At 39.8% G+C, this 25206-nt stretch overlaps 2 protein-coding genes across 2 annotated transcripts; both read left to right on the forward strand.

Annotated features, from left to right (window-relative positions):
* Window positions 1-290: 290 nt before the first annotated feature.
* Window positions 291-6313, forward strand: zpld1b (zona pellucida-like domain containing 1b). The gene is made up of 10 exons (XM_031873511.1): window positions 291-396; window positions 1673-1893; window positions 2007-2188; window positions 2505-2577; window positions 3527-3624; window positions 3961-4041; window positions 4254-4425; window positions 4504-4609; window positions 5914-5943; window positions 6141-6313. Exons 1-10 carry the CDS (start codon window positions 291-293, stop codon window positions 6311-6313), a joined length of 1242 nt encoding a protein of 413 aa, XP_031729371.1.
* A 3136-nt stretch (window positions 6314-9449) lies between these two features.
* Window positions 9450-13400, forward strand: LOC116397758 (zona pellucida-like domain-containing protein 1). The gene is given in 9 exon segments (XM_075447399.1): window positions 9450-9453; window positions 9814-10046; window positions 10405-10589; window positions 10689-10907; window positions 11301-11381; window positions 11701-11869; window positions 11961-12063; window positions 13122-13142; window positions 13309-13400. Coding segments are annotated over 9 exon segments (1107 nt in total).
* The last annotated feature ends 11806 nt before the right edge of the window (window positions 13401-25206 follow it).

Raw genomic sequence — 25206 nt, forward strand, 5'->3', positions numbered from 1 at the left:
TCAGTTTAAAAGGGGTTGGGTGATGTGGTTTGAACATGAGCCCCTGAGTTAAAAGGGGGCAGAGGGAGCAGGATAAGAAGGATCAGAGGACCTGAGGAAAGAAGGTTGTACTACTTTGATCGAGGTCAGAGCGGGCAGCAGTCAAGCAAACCGGCGAAGCTTGGGGGCATTGTTTTTGAACATCAAATTTTGAGATAAGGGCTGTTTTTTAACACGAACCTGAGTAATGTGGGTAATGCACTGTTGACCTTCTGAAGATGACAATGGGCAAACCTCTCTCAGGTGCAGAAATGACACGAATGTGCTTTTTCTTCCTGCTGATGAGTAACGCCGCTTCGGTCGCCACACAGTTTAACGGATACAACTGTGACGCCAGCTACCACAGCAGGTTTCCTGGTGAGAATACTACCACATAATATGTTTTCTCTTTCCAATACAGACAATCCTCTGCCGACTGGTGAGAAACACAGGTTAATGCATGTTTTATAACGCTTTATAACACACTGTAATAGTGGTTGTAAGCAAATATAAGGCAAAGGTAATATCATTTTCAAAGGGAATTTTTTATATATTTGTCAACAATTATAACTATTATAGTTATATATAAATAACTTCCTCCTAGAATGCATCTATATCTGATGTTTAAACAGTTAATGGATGCTTAATAACATAACATATGATATGATTACACACATAAACAGGGCTTTCAGTGTGATATAAAGCCTTTAGTAACTGTTTATACGCATGTAAAAAATCAATGTTTATGGATGCATTTAAAACTTAATAAGACAACTTATTACATATGATTAACTATGTTACCAACTACAACTATACTGCAACTATGTTATATTACGTTATGCATTCATCATATCATTCATTCTCCACTTTAAGTAGCTACAACATTAAAATGATGCGTATCAACAAGGTAATTCTGTACGATGACTACATTACTTTTGATTACTTAAAGTATATTTCCTGATAATGCTTTCAAGTACAATTGTTTTACTGTTGGATACTGAGATAATGTCCTCCTACAAAGTAAATAAATAAGATATTTTATAGACGATAGACAAAATAACATAAACACTTCATGGATAAGGACAAAATTTGAGTTAACTATATTCTCTGGTTGCTTCTCTAATTTGGATGATTTTAGCTCCATTAGGTGTCTCATATATTCAGTTGAAAATGTGCATATGAAAGTGCTGATTGTCAAACCTCTTTAACAGCTAGTGAATATCAGTAACTGGACTTCAGGCTCACATGCCTTGCCTTTGAGCAGTGGTTGTGAAGTTAAGTATTTTTTTTCTGAGCCCACTGTATTTAAGTTACAGGTTCTGCTGTGGTTCAATCCCACCAACTAATCAGGGACTATTTTCCTCCTGAGATTTCAGATGAATGCTTGTAGCTTGGCAGCAGTGCTCTGAGTGACAAGGACCGGGGGGGGGCCGTTTCACCAAAACCGCACATTGTTTTTGAAAAAGTGGAGTTCTGGCCCATGCATGAACATGTGATAGCTGCTTAGGACTCAAAAATGTATCTGCAAATGTTCCAATCATTCTGGTAGCAGTGTAATTCCTTCCATTGCTCATGTGTGAATCGTAAACCACTGGTCTAACAGCTTCTTTGTTTGTTGTTTTAAATGCTAACCCTTCTTCCTCTGTCCCTCCAGGTGAGCGGGACATCAGTGTGTACTGCGGGGTTCAGACCATCACCTTGAAGATCAACTTCTGCCCCGTGCTCTTCTCCGGCTACACCGACGCAGATTTGGCCCTGAACGGTCGCCACACTGACGCCCAATGCCGTGGCTTCATCAACAACAACACCTTCCCCACAGCGGTCCTGTTCAGCATCAGTCTCAGCACTCTGGAGGCCTGCGGTAACAGCCTGGTGGTAAAGAATACACGAACACAATGGTGTTAATATAATCAATAAGCCCTTTCACCATGTTGTTTATTGACTTTGGAGAAAGCAAAGTGATGTGGCTGAGATGTTCCTCTCTGCAGGTCAGCACAGCCTATGGGGCCAATGCTTATGGGAACATGTCTCTGGTACAAATTGGGAATGTCTCAGGCTATATCGACACCCCTGACCCGCCAACTATAATCAGCTACCTGCCCGGTTTGTTGTATAAGTTCAGCTGCAGCTACCCACTGGAGTACCTGGTCAATAACTCACAGCTGGCATCGTAAGTTCAAACCAAAAACATTCCCGTCCTAAAGAGAGCTTGACCTTCAGGAGTTACACAGTGGATTTCATATTAAGATTTATTCATTTAATCAGGAATTAATTAAGATTTGTTTATTGTTCTCCTAAACTGCAATGACAATTAAGCGCCTGGTTTTAAAGCCTGAGTGGGTTTGTGTCATATGGTATTCTGAGAACCATTTATTTTAAAATATGGATATTTTCTTAATGATTTAGATGCTAGTTTACATGCATACATTCTTCGAAATGTTCAGTCACGTAAAGCATTGAAATAAATGTCTTGAATCTATTCACAGGTCCTCTGCTGCTATATCTGTCAAGGACAGCAACGGTACATTTGTGAGCACGTTGAGTATGATTCTGTACAACGTGAGTACACAGCTGCATTCAGCTTTTTATATGCAATCATTTCCCTTGCAATGCATGCGCTTTGAAGTTTTGGATTAGGATGTTAACGTTCATAATCTTTGAACCAAGTTAATGTTTTCTTTTAATGAATCTGTGAACTGTTTAAAAAGTATATGACATTTAGACAGTTAGGCGGCTGACTGAAATATCACAAGATTTATCCTCACAAATGATCTTTTTATCAACAAATCCCATGAAAAGATCAGAACCAACAATTAATTGAATGTTGTTGTTTTTTAGTTACAATGAACATGGGCGCAGTGGTTTATTTGGAGTACGTAGATAAAAAGAAAAATAATTGCTGCTGCAAATACTCACCATCATATAATGCACCTTTTTCTGTTTGAGTGATGCTTGCTTAAAAATACAGTGCCCAGCTGTTTTAGGGAATTAATAAACCTTGAAAAATAACGATAAATAATATATTTTTGTGACGTGTTCTGCTAAATTTGATTATAAGAGCATTTATCATATTCATCTGATATGTTAAGATATAGTGAAGTAATGTCTACAGAATGAAGTCACACTCCTCCTGTGTGTGTTATAATCCAAGCTGCTCTTCACTTTGTTTGCGTGGCCGGTCCGACTGCACATGCATGTTTGTGCAATTTGGGAATTTGCACCTTTAAAGAGTTACGTAGAAACAAACGGTACTGAGACAGAAAAAGGTTGGCAGAGTTAGAAAGTAATGAGAGACGGATTAACACGCTCTTGGTTTTGTTGTTTTCAAGGAATTAATTGGCAAGAACAGAAATATGGAAAATCCAACCTTGGAATATTGCCAGCCTTACAATTTCAATGCTCATTATGTCAAGACTAAGCCCCTTTGTTAATTTCAATTGTCTAATTTCATGTATTGAGTGGAAAAACTATCCTTTTTTTCTTCACTTTGACTTTTTTTTCTGTACAGGATTCAACATACAATCAACCTCTCGCTATTCCAATGGCTGGACTGGCTCTGAAAACCAGAGTATTTGCTGCTGTGAAATCCACAAACTTAGACAAACGGTACAAGATACCATTGCGTTTTTTCATTACTTAATCTTTATATCTAAAGATCTAATTTTCAGATCTTGAATATTGTAGCAGACCATTTTTTTCCCATTACAAGAACAACTTCAGTAAAGTAGAGACAATATTTTGGTCAATCACAGCATCTTTCCCACCATATTTTTTACGGATTCAGTCCTTTTTTTCTATGGTTTGCCTACATTCATTATGCTATTATGTTATTATTCTACATGAAGGCGCCAGTCTGCAGCAGAGAAAGCCCTGATCTGTGCTTTCCCATGTGCAGTTAGATCTCTATCCTCCATCCCGGCTCATAGTTTTGTCCCTCTGCAGGTGGAACATCTTGATGGACTACTGTTACACAACCCCCTCAGGGAATCCTAATGATGAACTCCGCTATGACCTTTTCTTTGGGTAATCTCGCTTTTTCTTTTTGTCAAGATGATGACTTGATAAACCACAAAAGGGAGTCATTATCTATTCAGGCTCTCCAAAGGGCTGATCCCGAATGATTTTTTTTCTTCTTCTTAATTATTGCTTGAGCATAATCTAGACGTCAAATCTGCCATTGTCAGTGTGTGCATGTACATATATGTGTATATGTAAGTTGTTCTCTTTTGACACAGCTGCTACAAAGACCCACAGACGACAGTTTTCGAAAATGGAAAGAGTCAGTCGGGCCGTTTTTCCTTCGAGGTTTTCCGTTTTGTTAAACACAGACACCAGAAAATGTCTACTGTGTTCCTGCACTGCGTCACCAAGCTTTGCCGGGCAGACGACTGCATAATGCTCATGCCGGTAAGGGTTAAAATCATGAACCACAGTTTGTTACTTGTGACCTCAATGAGGACTGAAATCTGATGATGTGATTGGCAGATTTGTGGGCGAAGGCGCAGGCGGGATGAAGAGGAGAGCCTTGATTCCCCACCAGCGGCATCTGGGACTGCTGTCATCACAGCTGGACCAATCATCACCAGGAGTGGTATGAATGATAAACGGACTCTTAAAGGAATAGTTTGACATTTTGGGAAAAAGGCTTATTGGCTTTCTTGTTGAGTTAGATAAGAAGACTGGTACCACCCACTGTTAAATATGAAGTTACTACCAGCAGCCAATTAAGTCAGCTTATCATAAAGACTCACTAAACGTCACTTATTAACTTGTTGTATCTTGTTTGTTAAATCTGTACAACAAAATTATTAAAATAAATGTCATATTGTGTTTATTAGTGAGCTTTAGAGGGACCGGTGGGTGGATTTTGTTACCTTTGACAAAGCAGTCTTCAGTCTTCATGCTAAGCTAAGCTAAACGGCTAGAGGTATTAATATTTAACAGATAGCCATGAGAGTGGTATTGATCTTCTTATCAAGCTCTCTGCAAGAAAGCTTAAGACTGGAAACAGGTCCAAAGGTAATACTATCTGGGACCCTCTAAAGCTCACATATTAACTACTTTGCTTTTTGTCAGAGAGTCAGGTGTTGGTCAGTTTAGTTCAACTTTAAGATTGGAAACGGGAATATCGCTTTGCCTGCTCCCTTCTCTCACATAATCTCCTCTACAAACACAACTTGTCATTTTTGCACATTGGTTTTCTTTGCAGATTAAAGAAACCCAATGTGATCTCACAGAAATACGTTGCATGGCCACAGCCTCAATTTAAAGTGCTTCGAAAACGATGTCCTTTGTTGAATGTTTGCTGACCCATCCACCTCCTCTCCCTACCAGCTAAAGTAGTCCTCTGACTGTTTACACTATGTCACTAGCTCTGAGCATTGCATATTCAGGTGGATGCGTTTCATTTGTGTGTCCACCACGTCAAAGGATCCTATTTGTCTTTCCACTGGCATTGTTTCTGTGGTGCTGACATATAATTTTAACACAGGATGTGTCACCACCAAGTGATGCGCTGTTAAGAGGTCGTGGTCATTATTTCCCGTATTTCTCTGAGATCAGACTGGGAAACCTGATATATCGTGTCAATAGTGGGCTTTAGAGGTGCTGATAGACAGATTTTTCTTACCTCTGGACAGAACCAGGCAAACTGTTTTCCTTGTTTCCAGTTTCTACGCTAAGCTAAGCTAACCGGTTGCAACTTCATATTTAACCAGACAATTATGAGAAAGGTATCAATCTTCTTATCTAGCGCCAAGCAAGAAAGCAAAGAGGTGTATATCCTAACATGTTGAACTGTTCCTTTAAATTAAATGAATAGATCAATACATCCACAGAGCCATTTAAATATCTGCAAAATATTATAATAAAAACGATTTAAAATATTTTTTCCAGATGAAACTCCTGTCAACAACTCCCAACTTGGTAAGCTCCCTTCTGCAATGTTACAAAACAGAGAAAGGTTTAAAATATCACGTGTGACTAAGTCCTGACAGGTGTAGAGATACTAGATACCCATGGAAATTGATGATTTAAGGCTACAACTAAAATAAACAAACTCGGATCATGTTAAGCCAAAGAACATGTCTGTTTTAAGTTTCTGCTTTTTTCCGCCCCACCAGCATCGGGAGACCCCACCCATCCATTAAACCCAGTGACCAGTGCGCTGATCTCAGGCGTGGTCATCCTGGGTGGGGTCAGTGCGGGCTTCTTCCTGCTGTCACTCCGCCTCCTGCAGAAGTCCCGCCTCCCAACAACCACAGCCTCAGGTGTTTGGAACACCACCTTTAAATGAGTAAACATCTGTAAATAATGAGATCCTGGTATTGACAACATATGCAGAATGTTTTCACATGTTGGGTACACAAACTGAACAAAGTGTACATGTGTGCTTCTCTTTGTAAACGCATTATTAAATGTGTATATTTTATTGTTGTAGGTGTTGTGTATTTATTGCCTTCAGTACCTCATTATTCTTGTTATTCATTGTCATCTATTATTTTGACAATCACAGTATTTACAGAAGATTTAAACTCGTAAAAGTTAATTTTTAGATGTTGTGATTAAGTTGTGTTTGATGAAAATTACTCATTTCGACAAATTTGGTCTTATTAATTACAAATGTGGCTAATATCAGATTCCAGTGTGAACTGGTCACGGTCCTGAACTGACCTGCATGACTCTGCAAAAGAACAAAAACAAAGATGCCACAGGCAGCACCCTGTCGTACGAAAGAAAACACGGAGGCCACTGAAGTCGGGGTTTATAGTTTCATGTATAAATTGATTTGCAGTGGAAGCCAGCAAATTCGTGGGCAGACTATAACACAGACGATGAGAAAGAGAGACACATTTTTCAGTTTGTCTTTTTGTGGAGCAATGACTTCTACTTATGTACGGAGGTCGCAGAGTCTTAGACAGAACTGGATCTAGAGAGACGTAAAAGTCGTGTGAATTCCGATTTGACTGTTTAGACTGAGGTCACATTGCAAACAAATATCAGATTCCATGTGATTTGTACTGTTCACTGTTAAATAAAATTATGAAAAAAAATCTGATTTGGGCCACTTTTGCCTTCAGTGAGAATATAATGTACTCATACAAGGAATTTTACTCTTTTGTTTTGTTTCATAGAAATTAATGTATTTTTGTTGTTGTTTTTCTGTCTGTTCTGTAGTCTGTACATTGCCGGATTGATAGTTGTATTTCTATTTTTTATTTATTCAGTCAACCCTCTGTCATGTAGTGATTGTGACATATGTTGGGACCCCCTCAAAATGAGATGGTGCATCTCAAGGGTTTTTATCCTAATACATATATTTAAAACAACAGATATAGACAAGCAGCTAAAAACAATTACAACAAAACTGGACAAGAGTTATATATTAACATTTACATACTATGTCCAAATAACCTCTCCAGAGTGCAAAGGGTACTGGAATAGATATGGGATGATTAATGTAACAAACTGCTTTATATTCATGAGGTAGGTGATTATGACAGTATATACAGTGTGCTCATATCTGACCATGATGTTATTTACATGTGTAAAAAACAACTGTTTGTATTCAAACAATAAAAAGATGTACTTTACAGGTACAAAAAAGATAAAACTTAAAACATAAAAATCTGACGTTTTGGAGATTTCACATGACAGCAACCACATGTAATGCTTAATATCGATATAACAATACATTTCATTTGTACACTTGTATGCACAACCTGACTTTGACCAGTCTTTACAATATCAGTAAACACAACCTACCGTCTCCTAATGGCTGCTTCATTGATGTCCAATCTCCAGGAAAATAAACAAAATACAAAACAATGCCAGAGCTCCTTTGATGACTGCAATGAATTAGTCTTTCAATTTTTGCCGTATTGATTTTCTTTCCCGATGACCTATATAAATGTCTGTTGGCGGCAGTTGCATCTCATGTGTCTGACTCTGCGGCTGTTTTTGTGACCCACACAGCTCTGCTGCTTTCACTGTTTCTTTATCACTCTAATCCTTCATTTCAACAGCCATTTTGTGATGTATTCAGTGTCCACAATGGCCACAGATAACTGAAAGGAGAGGAATAATCGCTATCATTCCTCCCCTCTCAATTTACTACCAGCGATAATTGATTCCACCTCCCAAAATGGAAATGAGGCTGGGATTTGGCTTTGAATGTCGAAGCCTAGTTCAGGAGAGTCAAGAGCAGAGAAAACATATTCTTTAAAGACCTGAGTGAGGAATGTATATGAGGGTGTGTGATTGTGTGTGTGTGTGTGTGTGTGTGTGTGTGTGTGTGTGTGTGTGTGTGTGTGTGTGTGTGTGTGTGTGTGTGTGTGTGTGTGTGTGTGTGTGTGTGTGTGTGTGTGTGTGTGTGTGTGTGTGTGTGTGTGTGTGTGTGTGTGGGCGAGGGGACAGAAGGACTCATGGAATGTTTAAGTGTCAACTCGTGACAATAATGACGTGTCTTGTATTTGATATCGTGGTTTCATACTTTTGACAAAACATTGACGAGGACGCCCATCCTCCACCTTGACCCCGATCAGAGCTTTCTCTTCCCAGGTGGCTCACATGACAAGATCAGGTTTCCAACTGTCCTTCAATCATTTCCTTTCAGTTAAACCTCAACATTAATCTAATTAATTCAATTTAAATGTATAAGACATTCACAAGGCTTAAACATGATAAATGTGAGTCACATCGTCAGTCTGACGAACATGTTTGTTTATGATAACATGTCACGAGATTATGAGCACCAAAAGCCATCATATAAAAGGTCTATTGTGTCAAATCGGGACATTGAACCACCATACACTGGAAGACAACAGGTCCTCTTTCCTCTATTAGGCCCCAGGTGAATAGAAACCATACATACTTACTTTATTATGTTTCATATTAGCAGGGAAAGAGGGCTGCAAGAGGGCTGCAAGTCACAAAGCTATATATGGACATTGTTGAAGCATGTAACTTTGAAGGGGACTGTGTTGGGTTTCATCATTTGCCTCAAGGAGAGGACGAAAAAAAGTGAATTGTTTACGCAAACTGAGGCAGCCCCACCAAAGTACCATTGACCCTGTTTCCATCCAATCCTAAAACAGCGTTGTGACCAAACGACGGTGATGCTCACCATATATAAACCAGCCCACTGTTCTCTTATCCTAAACCAGAAAAGAGACTGAGGAGGTAAGATCCAAGAGGCAAACAAAGTATCCTTCATTGACAGGATTAAGCATCTTAATGTGGACCCATATTGTTAAGATGGCCTCACTGGACTTCTGCATTGTGCTGGATTTATTAGGAGTTTCTGTGTTTGACAACTGTGTGTTTGCTTCAGCTTTTTCACAGAGGGCAGAGCAGTGAGATGGCTTTATTCAGCTTCCTCATCCTGACCTCCCTGTGTATTGCGGGCCGCGAGGCACTCAACATATCTGACTATGCGTATGCCAGACGACCAGATAAGATTAGCGTGACCTTCAATCTAAATTACTTGTTTTGGACTGAAGGGGTCGAATTGATTTTAGTTCAGATAGGGAGGCCATATTGACTTTAGTTCACACCTTGTATTTAACTAACACACTTGAAAGACTTTTAATTGCACTGGTAAATGTGTTTCCAGAGGAAATGTATACGTAATTTTTAATATGAAATAGATTTTATATGAAATTGGTCCACCTGTAACACAATCATTTTTCAGAACAACTCCTCTGTCTGAATTTTGGTGCTGAACAGTAGTTTGGATTGGCACGATTCTTTTCAGATCGGTACCTTTAGATAACGATGCCATCTTATCACCATCAGAATACACTGATATAGCTGTGGTGTGTGGCACATCTGCCATCGACCTGGCGATTCAAATCTGCCCAGTTGTCTACACCGGATACAACTCAAGCTCACTGATCCTCAACAGCATCCGGGACAATGTGGACTGTCAGGGGACGCTGGACACCTCAGTGAACCCTCCTGTGGTGAGATTCAGCTTCCCCGTCAGAGAGGGAAATGCCTGTGGGAATGCCTGTCTTGGTGAGTATTGTGTCAATAAAGTGTCCTGATTTCATGTTATGGTGGTGGTTGTGAGACATGTTAACCTTTAGCTGAGGAGAGCTAGAGCAGATCTAGGAAGCTGAAAGAGTATCTGAGTTCTGTGTTTTGAGCCAGATAAGAAGATATGAAAAGAGGGTTGAAATAAGAGAATTTCAGACTGCTTTGTGACTTAATATAACACAGACACAAGCAATCCCACAACTCTCCTTATCTGAAGAGAATGAAAGAGTTGTTCCACTTCCTTTAACTGTGATTTCATCACTGCCGCCTGCTGTGCCTGAGACGTTGGCCAACATTTATTTTTAAGCATTTCTGAAATAATCATGCTTCCATTAAATAATTCCTCAGACCACGAGCGTGCCAGGAGCGGGAATATTCTCCGACTTCTCCAACATCTAGACGGTCAACGTCAGCGGGGTGGTCCGATCCTTTGACCCCACCACCGGGATGATCACCTACAACGCAGAGCTCAAGAATTACTATTCATGTGCTTATCCACTGGAGAATGTCATCAACAACACCGAGGTGGAAGTGTAAGTGTACAGTTATAGTATGTGGGTTCAAAAATACACTAAGGCTTCTAACATTTCACTTGTATGCCAAGTGTGATCTCATTCTTTTCTTCCTCATAGGTCATCCTCCTACATTGCGGTGAAGGACAACAATGGGAGCTTCATCAGTACCCTCAGCATGGCTTTGTACCAGGTGCCAACTTACATACTACTCATGTCTTCATTTATGCCCGGCACCGACACAAAGTCATCAATCTTATGTAAGAGAGTGTATAGTGTTTTTATATTCCCTTCCTTCGCCATCAAGGTGCAGGTGGTTGCATCAAACTTGACATCACAGTAAGAACCATTAACATTATATGACACCTGCAGCCTTTTCTTTGTCTGGTTCAGACCTAAACCTCGAACTTAAATTAAAAAATATTTTTTAGCTGTAGGAAATTTGGTAAACAGCTTTCACTCTCAAGTTTGCGAGTAGGAGTTAAAGTGAAGAAGTTATACTTTCATATTTCCAAAGTTTAACTTTTAGCAGGTCGATCAATGCAAGTCCTAGATGTCGGTCATGGATGGCTGCATTCATAGAAACCCGGGTGGATGTCTAAATTTAAAGACATTTTCCATCTCCTTGTCTCCAACCATGTGACCATGTCTTGATAGATTGTAAATTTGAGGATTCCACCTGTGACCTGGAGTCTCTGACTCGGTGATGGGGACCTCATTGTGTCTCCACAGGTTCTTTGTTCTTCTGGACCGGTGCTACGCCTCGGTGACTCTACAGCCCTCCGACGCCACCATCTTTAATCTCTTTGTTTCGTAAGTCAGAAAAAAACTTTTAAACATATTATTTAAAAGAAAAAGTGTAAGCTTCCCACTTTTTGTAATTAGTTAATTTCTTCCAGTCTTTCAAGGCTTTATAATAGGTGCTATCTCTCGGTCCAGCAGTTTAAATTCAAACTTTTACACATATCTACAGGTTTTCCTCTCTTCCATGAAATAAGTCCACCACAGCTATCTCTACATCCAAAGGGGGCCCTTGTTTTGATTTCGCCTCCCCGTATTTCTATCACACTGCCTGTATGCATCAGTGTGCTGTGCAAATGGGGCCCTTGTGAGATATGCCTTTTATTGAAAGGTGCTCCATAGATCACCTCACCACCATGCTAGAGACCAGGGATAGCCAAAAGGCCCGCTTCTACTTCCCGGCTTTCCACTTCATCGAGCAGCAGAATGCGACCATCTCCACCTGCTATCTGTACTGCATAACTTGACTCTGCAAACGCAGCACCTGCAGCACCTTCAAGGTGGGAAGGCACTGCATGCATTTCAAGCAGACATCTCCAATTCCAGCTGGACATCACAAGCTCATGTCTCTCCGTTTGGTTTGATCCACAGCAATGCAACAGGAAGAAGAGGAGTGTGGAGACCACGGTTCTCCAGCAGAGCATCACCGAGCCGTCTGTGCTCACAGTGGCCATAAAGGCCAATACAGACAACTGTACGTCCCACAAGCGTCTTTTGTGTGTGTACATATGAGCAGTTAAAGGAGTCAGACAGAAGATCTGCACACTGTAATATTAGCATCCACTAGATTTTTAGAAAGCAATGTTTCTGTAACAGAAATCATTGTCAAGTAAACAAGTCAAATGTAGAGACATTGTGATATGCACAATCAAAGGAATAGTTTGACAATAGTTTGGGGAAATGCACTAATGAGCCTTCTTGCTGAGACATACATGAGAAGATCGATACCACTCTCATGAGTGGAGACTAAAGCTACAGCCTGCAGCCAGATAGCTTAGACTGGAAACAGGCTCTAACCAAATCCATCTACGTCTGAAGCAAAGAAACAAAGCGAAAAATGAATTCCTGGTGACTTTTCTACTTTTGTTTTCACCCCAAGGTTGGCAGGACGTTACTGCTCCCAGCACATCCTGCATAGACACCACAATGTTGATTATTTTCTGTTCTTTATGGATTAAACAAACAAGATTTTAAATGTTGAGTAGTAAGCTATAGAGGCGCTGATGGATGGATATTTGTTCTACTTTGGACAGAGACAGTCTAGCTCTTCCCCCTTCTTTCCAGATCGTATGCTAAGCTAAACTAAGCGGCTGCTGGCTGTAGCTTCCTATTTAGCTGATCTGTTGATCTATCTCTCGGCAAGAAAGTGAATGAGCGACACTGTCAGATACTTTCTTTATGGCTGACAAAGTATGCCTCTAGAAAAAAAGCTAATATAGAGAAAAAGAATACAGAATATTATAATATATTTTATACAAGAACATGCTGCGTCTATTAGGCTACATCACAAACATTAACTGAAATGTAATACGTAAATCACTTAAATGATCCATAAAGGTCAGCATAGAAAAAAATAGTTTGACTCCAGTCCAGTCCCTGTAAAGTTTTTTTCGGCACATTTTAACATTCTGACGTTTCTTTCCTGCTTTAGCTCTCTTTCCCTCTGTAATTTAATTAACTTTTCCAATATTTTGTCAAATATATACGAATCCCTGCATGATAAGACACTGACTCTCCTTGTCATTATTGCAGCCATTCCATCCAAAGAAGAGGGTAAGTATGCTATTTATTAACTTGACTGCCATGAGAAGAGCCTTTCACAAAGTTTTACTAATTACATTCCTCCAGAAAAGAAAAGCTTTTTGGCAGCAAGTCAATAATGTATTCTGTTGTACGCTGGAATAGTGCATCCCATAATGTCCCTCTCATTTGTGCACAGTGCTGTCTGGTGGCCAGTCTGATGGCAAGGGCACGTCTGTTGGCCTGGGATTTGCTGTGGCCGTCCTTGTGATAGGTGTGGGAGCCATTTAGATGGCGGCATCGTTTTTATCGAAAACTGAAACGTTTAAGCTCGCAGCGGCCCTTAATGTTGATGCACAGAGGTCAGCACGGGCTAAATGACATTATGAGTTTGACAGGCTGACATTCACATACTGGTGGAGGTGCATAATGTATGTATGTAGGACTCTGCTGTACTGAATCAAACTATTGATTGGAGCACTTTATGTTTCCTTCCAATCCTTCTCAGATTGTTAGCCGTTATGGAGGCTGAAGTCTGAATAATGCACCTTTCATGATGGTAAAAAGGAAAGAAAGAAAGACATTCACTTGTCATCTTAATGGAATTAAAGGAACATTTTGGAAAATACATTTTTTTCACTTATCTCTCGGAAGTGCATACATGAGAGTGCCAGAGATCTTCTCATCTAACTCCCGACAAGACAGTGAATATGCATACTATCCAGAATGTCGAACTCTTCCTTTAACTTACGGGGTCAAAGAAAGAAAAATGTTCAATTATAATTATCAGTCTTTTGTCTCACATTAAATATGGCTTATTGTCAGTGCATAAGTATTCTTTGATTCTCAGATGTCTTGTTGATAAATGAATCTGTGTATGAATCATGAACATTAATGATACAAACTGTGGAATGCACGCCTCGTAACAATCTCTAATCTACTGTTGATGGTTTTACAAGAAACGTAGATTATTTATTGTTGTGCAAGCCAGAGCTGACATGTTGTATGTAGCAGCACATGTGCAATCACATGAAAGGCAACCATACCAAGAGAATGAGTGGGTAAATTGAGCTATTTATTTGATTGTTTAAAATGATGCATTCAAGCCTGCATTATATCAGGGGAATTTACTGAGTTGTAATACTTGTAATAATGTATAATCCACTGTGGCAACTGTTCTTAGAACGTTTGTATATTTCCACAAATTGAATGACTGCTGCTGTATGTATTTGTGCCATGTTCCCATGTCCCGCATGTATTATTATTACTATTAAAGCTTACAACATATGAAACAAGAGGTTGTGTCTTCCAACAGCCACCTCAACTTCAGTCGACAGTATACTATCCTATGTTAGAGTGCATTTCACAGTCCACATGAAACGATTCCTGACATACAAGACGGCTTTGGTTGTCTTCGGTGCAGTCTTGGAATTTAAAGGAAATGAAACGGATTAATTCATCAAACTGAGTATAACTGGCACACAAGCGCACTGTGCTGTTTTATAACTGGAGGAATGTAGATCCTACAAAAAGTGGAGCTGTTCAATATGAATATTGTCTTTCAAAATGCATACCTTCAGGAGTTTCCTTCACTTGGAGGTTTGATGTGCTTGGCTTTGGAAGCACAGAGGATAAAAGAAGGTTTCTGTCGATGTCTGTGGAGTGATGTTTTTGTAATGACCCTCCACTAGAGGGTGTCTAATCTCCATTTTTTTCATCTTATATTTTTGAAGGCTTGTGATTTTCAAGTAACTCTGTCTACAGTTCCATTAATTAATACATTTTGTGGAAAGTTTACCACCCACAAATATTCAAAATACTACTTTATAGAACCTTTCAGTCAACCAGGATGAGTTTAGTTTCATTGCTAACAAGTTGCAACACACGGTTATTTATCCTAATGTCAGCTTTCTGAAGGGCCGGAAAGTTCACAAGCTGCCTACATATCCAGTTCATGTGGTCATGGGAATGTAAGATTCATGACTTTCTATGTAACCCAGCAATAAGCGAGATGTGTCCTCCTGTACATCATGAAAATAACAAGCAAAGCAATCAGCTGGCTTGACAAATTATCTAATTATGAGTTCCTGTATTGTTAAGTAGGCCATGACAAACTCCATGACAAGACGACCCACTTTGAAACGTGTTTGGGATAAATCAGCTGAGCTGGAAGGTAGTGCTCCATTAGGACTGCAGTAACTGTATGTCCGTGATAAGTCTCCCCTTTATGAGTTCGCTGTAATTTAATTAAACCAACAGGGATAAATGCATGCTCTGTCGCTCTCTAATGGTGTGGACATTAACCTTTGCATCCAGCTGCTTCGCTCTCTATAACGGTAATAACCTTGGGGGAACCGGAGTGAAGAGCTACTAGAAATTTGTTATGCTCATTATTGCAGTTTGTTGCTCCGGACAGTGCATGTTTTCTTGTATATTATCATATTTAAAGTCTACTCATGTTGTGATACATCTTTGTTGTCAGCCTGTGTATAGCTGCGATCAAAACTCTATTTACTTCAGACTATTATCTGCAAAAAACATGAAATCTCTGCCTGTGAGGGCTTAACATTTTGGCCGGTTTTGTCCTCAGCTGAAAGAATAATTGTCCTGTAATTTCCATTCCAATTAACAGTCTGTCTGTGGGCTATACATTAGGTTTAGTAGACAGTACAATCATGAACAAATGATGGATCACCTTTAATTTTGGGCTGGCATATGAACATGAAGACTCTTGGAATATGATGACTTTGAATAAACAGTGTCAGGGTGGTGCCATAGGGCTGATGATGTGCTAATGTGCCAAAAAAAATAAATATAGCTGGGATGGTTCAAGGCAGGTAAATGTGGAAAACTTAACAAAGGTAGACTCTGCTGGACTGCTGAGCAGGCAAAGTCACGCTGGAAGGTCCAGCTGTTCCATTAACCTTTTGTAATAAGACAGTGAAACTGTGGACAAAGTGTAATGTCACATACAAATCATATCAGACGAAGCAGAAGAAGAGCGAACAGGACACCGTTTCTGTGCTACATCCTGTACGTGTTTAAGGGGATACTTAGGAAATACTATTATTTGCTTTCTTGCTGAGTTATGTGGATGAGAAGATACTGTCATATCAGTTTGTTAGCTGAACAATTCGCTGAGCTGGAGCCACCGTTAGTGTAAAATAAGGTGACTGTATAACACCAGAACATACTGGTGGGCCTTCAGGGGGTGTTGTGGGATAAATTCAACAAACAAGCCAATGCTGGTGGTCGCTAAAATTATTTCCTGTCATTGATCACTGCAAAATGTAAGACAACAACAGTAATCCAAGCAAGGGAAGAACGTCTGAGTTTACCGTGAAGACAGTTTGATTAGCATGTAGCTTGAAGTGTAATGTGTGATGTGTGAATATGAGGGCTTGAGCCTCTGATTAGCATTCATCTTGAAAAATAAATCAGTTGCTGTGGAGTAAATCTTGATTTGTATGATTTAAGGGATATAGAGTAAACTTAGAGCCAATCAGATTCCAGTGAGTTCAGTTCAGTTAAATGCAAATACTGGAATTAGTTGTGAAAGTACATTCTTATGTAAGCAAGAAAAGTTTGAGTCATTATATTTAAAATCACTAACAAAATACTTTTTCGAAAAGCGTTTCAATTTGTGGATTTGACAAGCTTCTTGGCTCTAAATCAGGAACTCTGATTGCCGAAATGAGCAGGGAAATTTGGCAGTGCCGCAAAGCGCTGACGATTGTTCAATTGAGCAATGCATTTAGAATTTAGTCAACTTAAACTTTACTTATATTCAATGCCCCTGAAATACATTTTGACAACTTTATTTTTTACACGAGACACCAAGTGTCATATACATATACAAACCCTGATTAGACGTGTTCATCTTCTGATTATAAATGGGCACAATAAAGTGAACTATATTGTGAAATAACAACAATTGTACATAAAACCCTTAAATGGTAAGCCTGCTGTCATTACTATTTTTTTATAATTGTAAACTAATCCCCAACAACAATAAATTGATCCAAGGATTGTCAGTGTAGCCAAAGCCTGATAGCTTATTTCTCAGTGCCAAAGGCAATAGCCATTTAAAACACCAATCTGTCATTTATTTTGAGTCAGTCCCACATACACTGTCCTGCTGCCGTAAATACTTGTTATCGCCCCAAATGTGCATTAACCCACAGCTAAAAATATACAGTATTTACTCCTGTTTGAGTAACGTTTGCTAAAAACATCAGTGCCCAGCTGTTTTAGGAAATTATTTAGCTTTTTAAATATTTTAAGTATATTTTGATGACCTGTTTTTAAAGATGTTGTCTTCAGTAGGAACCACGAGGCTTGGAAAGTATTGAGAGACGGACTAACTCACTGTTGTTGAAGGAATTATAACCTTTACGTTTTTGTCCACTTGGAGGCCCTGCAACACACCACATTAACATATAATCACCTATTGAAGTTAAAATGTTGCTCATAATAACATGAGCAACGTTATTATTCATTGAAGTAATTTCTGTAAACCTGATGAATGTAAGTCTAATAAACACTCTCTTTCAGCTCTGTTTTTGGTCTCAACCAACTCCTGAGTGAAATATTTTACTGCTTGACTAAGTTAACCAGCTCGTCACTAATTTGTCTGCCGTTTAGTGCTGGTCAGGTAATGCACAGTGGGTTTATCAGAACTTTCTCTGAAAAGAGCCGCCTGTGGCAAATGATAACAATGCTGATGAGAGCATTGAGAGTGAAACAAACCAATAAAGTGTAACGCAGTAGAAACCAATTAACTGAAGGATGCCAAAAGGCTGTGCAGAGCACAGGGAAACTGCAAAGTTGGGTAATAATTATTCAACTCCTTTCACATTATACACAGTCATTTGATACATTGCACTTTAAATACGAATGTTTTATGTCTATTTCGCACCTGATTACACAACTCATCAGGTAAAATTACAAGTAGGTGCAGGTTTTAGGTGTGTTGACTGAGGACAAACACATTTGAGGTTTTGAGTCTTCGTGCAAACGTAAGTCAGAATAAAGACAGCTAAATGTCAAATCCCTCCAAAAGGGGGAATAATCCTACTCTGGATGAACGACTCCAGTCCTTCTCTGTACCTTCAGTTAAAATTCCTTCAAAGGTTTCTTCAGGACTGCTAGATTATCAGATTATGCATCCCTTACACCTGGGTGAGTACAAAATAAATCACTGGAATTTCTCTAAGAAGAGCTGGCCACCCATGACAAAAGTATTAAGTTTCGTCTGTGCCAGAGCACTTCAGACTCTCTCTCTCTCTCTCTCTCTCTCTCTCTGAAAACGTCTGCAAATTCGCTTTAACAGTTCAGTTTAGTGGAATTTAAAGCTCTCTGACAGAGGACCCATTATCCATTTTTTCCTTCCGCTTAGAATCATGGCAATTTATATTCAGGATCATTTCATTGCCTGCATTTGGATATTTTTATTGTTGTGGCTCGAATAAATTGCCTGAAAAGTGAAAAAGGCCAGCATCACCTTGTCCCACTTCATCTTAACTTATTTGTCAAGCTGTCCATCATCCTTTCAACAGGGGGCTACTTGTTAATGATTGATGCAGCACCTCTTAATGTGATGGATGAATCTCCTGCTGCATGATGGGACGGGGGTGAGTCACACACCCCTGCTCCCCTCCCCCACCACTGCTCTCCATGTAGGGGAGACACACGCCTTGTGTCCATCGATGGAGGAACAAAGGCGTGTTCAATTTAAGCCCCATCAATAATGTACAGCTGAGGAGGCCTTTTGCTAAAAGAGCCTTGTAAAAGCCGGGGCATTGTTGCGGTATAGAAATGATCTTTCTATTGGTTTATTATCTCTGGATCTTTACACTGAGTCATGTATGGTATCATCCTTGTATTCATTGTCGCATGGCAGCGTCATTGTGAAGTCTGAGAGCCCTCCTGAGCTGTTTTGTTCTCTGGATCTGCAGCCCTGGTGCGCAGAATATGTCAAAAGCAAGATAAGAAGAATGTCATAGTTTTTTGTTTATTTATCACCCATGTCGTACACACACTGTCTATAAAAAATGTTTTTGCTTTGAGTAGAAGTCAAACTGAAGCAGAACTGTGTGTACAATCTGACATTTTTCAGAGTTAAAAATAAGACTTAGATGGCAAAACAAGATTTTGACTTCAGGACACCTAATTTAAGAATCTCTAAACACAATATCTATTGGGTATTATAGAGGTCATGCTCATAGCTCGTGGAGAAACTCAGATGGGCTTTGGACTTTAAAAGTAATCAATATCGACCTCAAAATGGAAAGAGAAACAGTGGCAAGGATTTACTTGGATTGCAAGGATTGTTGTGGATGATGTTATCTGTTTTGTACCAGCAAAAACACTTGCACAAACATTTTGCACAACAGAAAGAGAACAGAAAGCTGCTGTGATATAAATGGGATGTAATGGAAGCAGGGCGAACACTGAGTTTTTACCAGATAGAAATGCTTTATAAGTGCTAGATCTGAGATTGGGAGCATTTCAAATGCCTCTCAACATGGCTAAAAGTGCTAACAGCGCAACTACGGCAAAGGGTAGTAGGTGCTGAAGAGCCTACTACCTACTAGGGACGGCATTATCAGCTGTAATCGCCTTATGAGAACAGTAGAGAGCAATGGCCATCGGCTAACCAGTGAGGCATGCTCACATGCACAAACACATGCACTAAAAGCATGCACAGATGGGCTATGTAAACAAAGCAAGGAGAAGCTGGGACAACAGCAAACACAGCTAATTAGCACGAAGCACTATCTGCAGCTGAGGCTGTACTTTTGCAGGTATTTAGTCTTAAACCAAAATTATTACAATCCATCCTCTGAGCACCATGGATATGCCAAATTTCATGGCAATCCTTCCAATAGTTGAGATTTTAGTCTGGACCTAAGTGGTGAACCGACTAAAATGGGAAACAACATTACGTGACATCTGTCGGGAACCATCTGGCATTTGTGACAATCATATTATTGAGTCCTACAATGAGGAGCTCACATTTATCTGTATTAAGCTGTGACATTCAATTTTGACGGTCATGAAGAAAGTGAAGGAGAGAGTCAACAATGTCTCTGTTGGTCGGACCAAAAGGTACAGCTGTATCATCTGCCTAAGAGCTGAAGGTCTTTGAGTCAAGTGGGTTTCACAGAAATTGACCTAAAGCGGAAAGCTGGAGAGTCTTTTCAACTGGGAAGGATCTACAATTTCCAATAGTAAAAGAAAAAGTGGAACTGCTGTAAAGCCGTTTCATGGCAGCGCAATGTTTGAGCCTGACAAGGTGAATCCCATGATCGGTGGTGTCAAAAGGTCTAAATGTTACGGGATTTCACGGATTGGACCCAAACGCAAGACCACAGGAGACAGAGTCCGATGTAACGGATTTTATTTAGCCAGAATAAAGACAGGAAGGTGTGTGAAGGTGTGGAGCCCGTGGTCCGACACCGGAGGGCAGGCGGATTGACGGTGTGAGTCCCGTGGCTCGACACCGGAGGGCTGGTAGCTCGACGGTGTGATGTCCCGTGGCTCGACACCGGAGGGTTGGCAGATCAACGGTGTGATGTCCCGTGGCTCGACACCGGAGAGTACGCAGATCGACCAGTACTCTACACCCGTAGCAGAGAGGAGAGAGATTAGTTCAGAAAGGAACAACGGGGTTCAACTTACGGAACGGCAGTGGAGGCTACCGAGGCAGAAGACAATACGGACTGACAACCCAGGCCTGCAAGACCAGGGTTGATATGCTGCTGGGTAACGAGCCAGATTGTCCGCAGCTGTGCATCCATCAGGGCGGTGGCAATGGGAGGTGTCTGGAGGCAGGCCCGAGAAAACAACACCAAGCACATGGCACAACAAAACAAACAGGGGAAAGACAGACACATTAGGAGAGGAGATTGGGGGGAAACAGAGGTTAACACACAGAGGTTAATCAGACAGGGATCCTGACACTGAAAAGATCAAAAAATTTGTTTTTCCTCCGTCGTGTTATAAATCACGACCATTTACAACTTCCATAACAGTGAGTTTGAAAGCGAGACTGAAACCTTTAAAAAAATATTGTTTTTATTCCTGAATGCAATCAGCTGATTAGCAATCTCATTCTTCTTTTTTAAGGAGCATGATTGAAGTTGACTCTCTGGCTCACTTCAGGCTGGATGAAGAGCTTCACGCTGGTCAGACATAATAAACCTAATAGCAGGCATCCATGGTGGCTGACATCTCACTATCAAAAAGCCAGGAAACATTTTTACCCACATCCTTTTACCAGTGCAAGCTAGGGGCAAACAGTAGTCACACCTGTTCCCATGAAGGAATCTCTAGCCCATTAAACCTTTCTTATAACCCGACATCAACGCGGTGCACAGAGGGCAAGGGGACATGCAGCCCTTTGCACAAACAACAGCATCCACTCATACAAGACAAATGCCCTTCGACACCACCGGCTGAGATGGGCAGCTTTGCCCCCAATCCGTCTGTGGCCACAGGGGAGCATGTGGGGATCATGGTTCATAATTCATAAAGGGAGCCTTACATATTGAGAGAGACAACCCCAGGCAGGCCCTTTTTCATTATGCATTGGATCTCTGACACCAAGACTCAGAAAGCAAAAGCTGGATGCTCTGTGATTTTTTGAGAGCCGTGAATGTGGGTTATTAGCTGCGTCAGATGTGCACACAGTCACACTCTCTGGGCAGGCAGGATATGCAGAATATACAGTAATTGCAGAAACTGCTAGGTGAAGTAGACTCCACTTGGCGTATACATAGTTCAGTGATTAAGCTGAATGAGCTCGAGAACTCCCAGGATGTAAAGCAGTCACAAACAGAACTGCACTTAAGGCTTTGATAAACCCCATTAGTGAAGTCACACTCCCGCTTCTTATATCCTGCAGACCTGCATTCTCAGGAGTTAAGTGAGATGGGAAATGATTTGGAGGCTGAGTCCGGAATTAAATGACATTATATTTTCACCTACGTCATGTCTAAAGTTATAGTTGTGCATGTTGTCTCTAATACCCCATGTCGTTTTATGCTGCTGAGGTATAATCAAAGACAAATATCCACTACAGTGGACAATAGAGTTGTGTTGTATTGAATTTATATCTTTATCTTAACCAGTATAGTTTGGGTGGTAGAATAGCAAAGCAGGTGAGCAAGAGCTCTGCAACCCAACCAGAACCTGACAAGGTTAAAGGCTAGGGTTTTGGGTTTCGTCATTTTCAAATCTAATTAATTAAAAAATGTCTGTCTTTTTTTCTCTGACTGTCGAAATGTCTGTCTATTATGTGTTGGATGTCCTGTGGGAACAGGAAAATAGACAGAGCGTATAGTCAATGCGTAAGCTAACCATCAGTCATGGATGAAATTAAGCAAAGTATAGCTTTAAGTCTCAAATTTGGCAGCTGGTGCACGTCTTAAAGTTGCTCTAATCAATACTTTTATGTTAACAATGGATCAAATAATGATTTTGTATAATGTGAAAGGGGTCCCTCATAATGAAGAACCCAACTCTGCAGTTACCCCATCAGAGTTTTATAGATGTTTTTAGTGTCTTTTAGCTTTATTTCTTTCGACTGTACACTACCTGCAGGTAGCGACTGGCTGTGCATTTAGCAGCTATAGAACTATATATTTTCTCAGGAGTTGGTGGAGACCAAAAACAGAACTAAAACAAAAGTCACTGTTGAAGCTACATTCATCAGGTGGCCAGAAATGCAAATCCAAATGAATGATATTGTTGGTCTATATCTGCTGGATGTGAAAATAAACAAGTCACTGTTTTCTTAACATCATCATTAAAGGTGATCATATTTCAGTTCACGTGATTATATTACTACAGCTTGTTGCACTGCCTCTGAGCGATACAAAATCTGTTATTGCAGTTTTTATGACAGATTTTCTCAGTTTTAGTGCTGTGGAGAACTCCAGAAAAGATCAAGCTCACAACTAAAAGAAAAAGTCAAACTACTCCAAAGCTGTTTCAGGCAATGTTTGAGGCTGTCGAGGAGAATCACATGATCAGTGGTGTCAAAAGGTCTAAAAAGATCAAAACAGATGTTTTTTCCTCCGTCGGCTTATAAAAGACGACCATTTAGGACTTCCGTAACAGTGAGTTTGAAAGCGAGACTGAAACCTCTAAAAAAAGATTGTTTTTATTCCTGAATGCAATCAGCTGATTAGCGATCTCTTTTTTTTTAAGGAGCATAATTGAATCAACTTAAAAGGTGATCATATTTCCCTTTATGTGATTATATAACAACTACAGCTTGTTGCATTGCCTCAAAGTTATCAGAAAACAGTTATTGCAGAATTTACGACAGATTTTCTTAGTGCTGTGCAGAACTCAAGCAAGATCAACCTCACAACCATGAGGACCTGCTGCAGTGTTTTTGAGCAAGGCACTGACTCTGTGTGCAAAGTGAAAGACAAATGTTCTAATGGGACCAATGGAATACGACATTATTATTGCACTGCTTTAAATAATTTATAGTAATGTAAAGCTCTTTGTGTCTGGTTGGCATTTCCTCCAAGCTTTCAATTGATTCAAATCATGTATTTCATTTGATGATTTTGTCTGATTCTTGTGCTTTATTGGGAAAAACAGACAGAAAGAAGATGTTAATGTCTCATGTCTATCACTGCGAACAATAACATAACAGCTAATAACATATTTCCATTACCGTCCATAGATTGACAAAGTAGGAACGTTTGCTTTTCTGGCGATCACACACAGTCCATAACTCTCTCGCGCATTAAAATATTTGATTCCACCTTTAGTCGAGCAGAATGATGAATTGCGAATTATGCTCCTCATTTGTCTCTTCTGTCTTCATCAGCATTTTTTTTGAACATCCTCTCATTTTTCTCTCTGATGGAGTGTGAAAGAGGGATTTCTCACTTTGAGTTGCAAACATTCAATGACTTCCTTTTTTATTTTCCTTGTTCCACCTGCAGCATCTGTCTCTGATTGTCCCTTTCTGTTTAGCTTTGAATACTTTCTGTACATTTTAAATGTTTTTAGATGCATACTAATTCTGATACAGCTTCTTTTGAGTTGTTTTGCTTGCTGATTAGACCACTGTATACTCCTTCTCCCCCCAAGTCCCCCCTTTAATACTATATACTGTACATGTGGATTGAAATTGTGCACACATTTATTTGCATAAGTATAGGGAAATCCAAACGTCTGTGTTTGCTATGTACGTTCCCTTTTCATCTTTCTTATGTGCATATGATTTTTGCAAAAGCAAGCACTCTGAGTGAGTAGAACGCAGCCTCTTTGAAGTCATTTTTCACTTCACTGAGGGAAATGATGACATGTTATATTGTGTGTTTGAACGAATTAGTGTGAAGCAGATTATTTGCAAAGATGTACTTTTAGTAAATTCGTTGTTTTTGAATGGCACCAGCACATCAACAAGGAAAAAGAAATGTTGCCTTTCAGTGTGTAGTTTGCAATCTTTTTGTGTTTTAGAGCTCCATGAAACCGCCATAATGTGACTAAGTGCCTCTGCTTTGCAAAAATACTTTACCTTGATGAATGTATCGTCAGTGCATCATAACACTTTACGTGAATGCGGTAATACAAACAGCACTCACTGATGCATTGGTTACAGCATCGCCGTATGAAACCATGTCTACAGTCTAATGAACCACATGGTTATCTTGCTGGAATTTCAATCTCTTGCTGCCATTAACGTGTTTCATTCATAAATAATCACTTCCTCTTTTTACTGCGGCTGTAATGCACGTTTGCAAGCAGCACTTATCATAAAATCTATATACTGTCAAGACGCCGGTAATCTAAACGACTGAGAAGAGAGACACTCTTGTGGTCAGCACTCCAGGAAGTAATAAATTAAAAAACGTATATTTCCACATAATAAAAAGGGTGAAAATTGCCTTTTAAAATGACAGATCTGTATGAAATAGAAGCTCAGTTTAGAAGTATTATATCTGTTTGCAAAATCATGACTCGACTCAGTAAAATATAATTTTCATGAATCCTACACATATATCCGGTATCATTTCCATATTCAACCCATGTTCAATCTGCTGTAAACTTATTTTATTAAGTTATA

The sequence above is a fragment of the Anarrhichthys ocellatus genome, unplaced genomic scaffold, assembly GCF_004355925.1.
Source record: "Anarrhichthys ocellatus isolate YVR2014 unplaced genomic scaffold, GSC_Weel_1.0 scaffold72, whole genome shotgun sequence".
NCBI classification, from domain to species: domain Eukaryota; kingdom Metazoa; phylum Chordata; class Actinopteri; order Perciformes; family Anarhichadidae; genus Anarrhichthys; species Anarrhichthys ocellatus.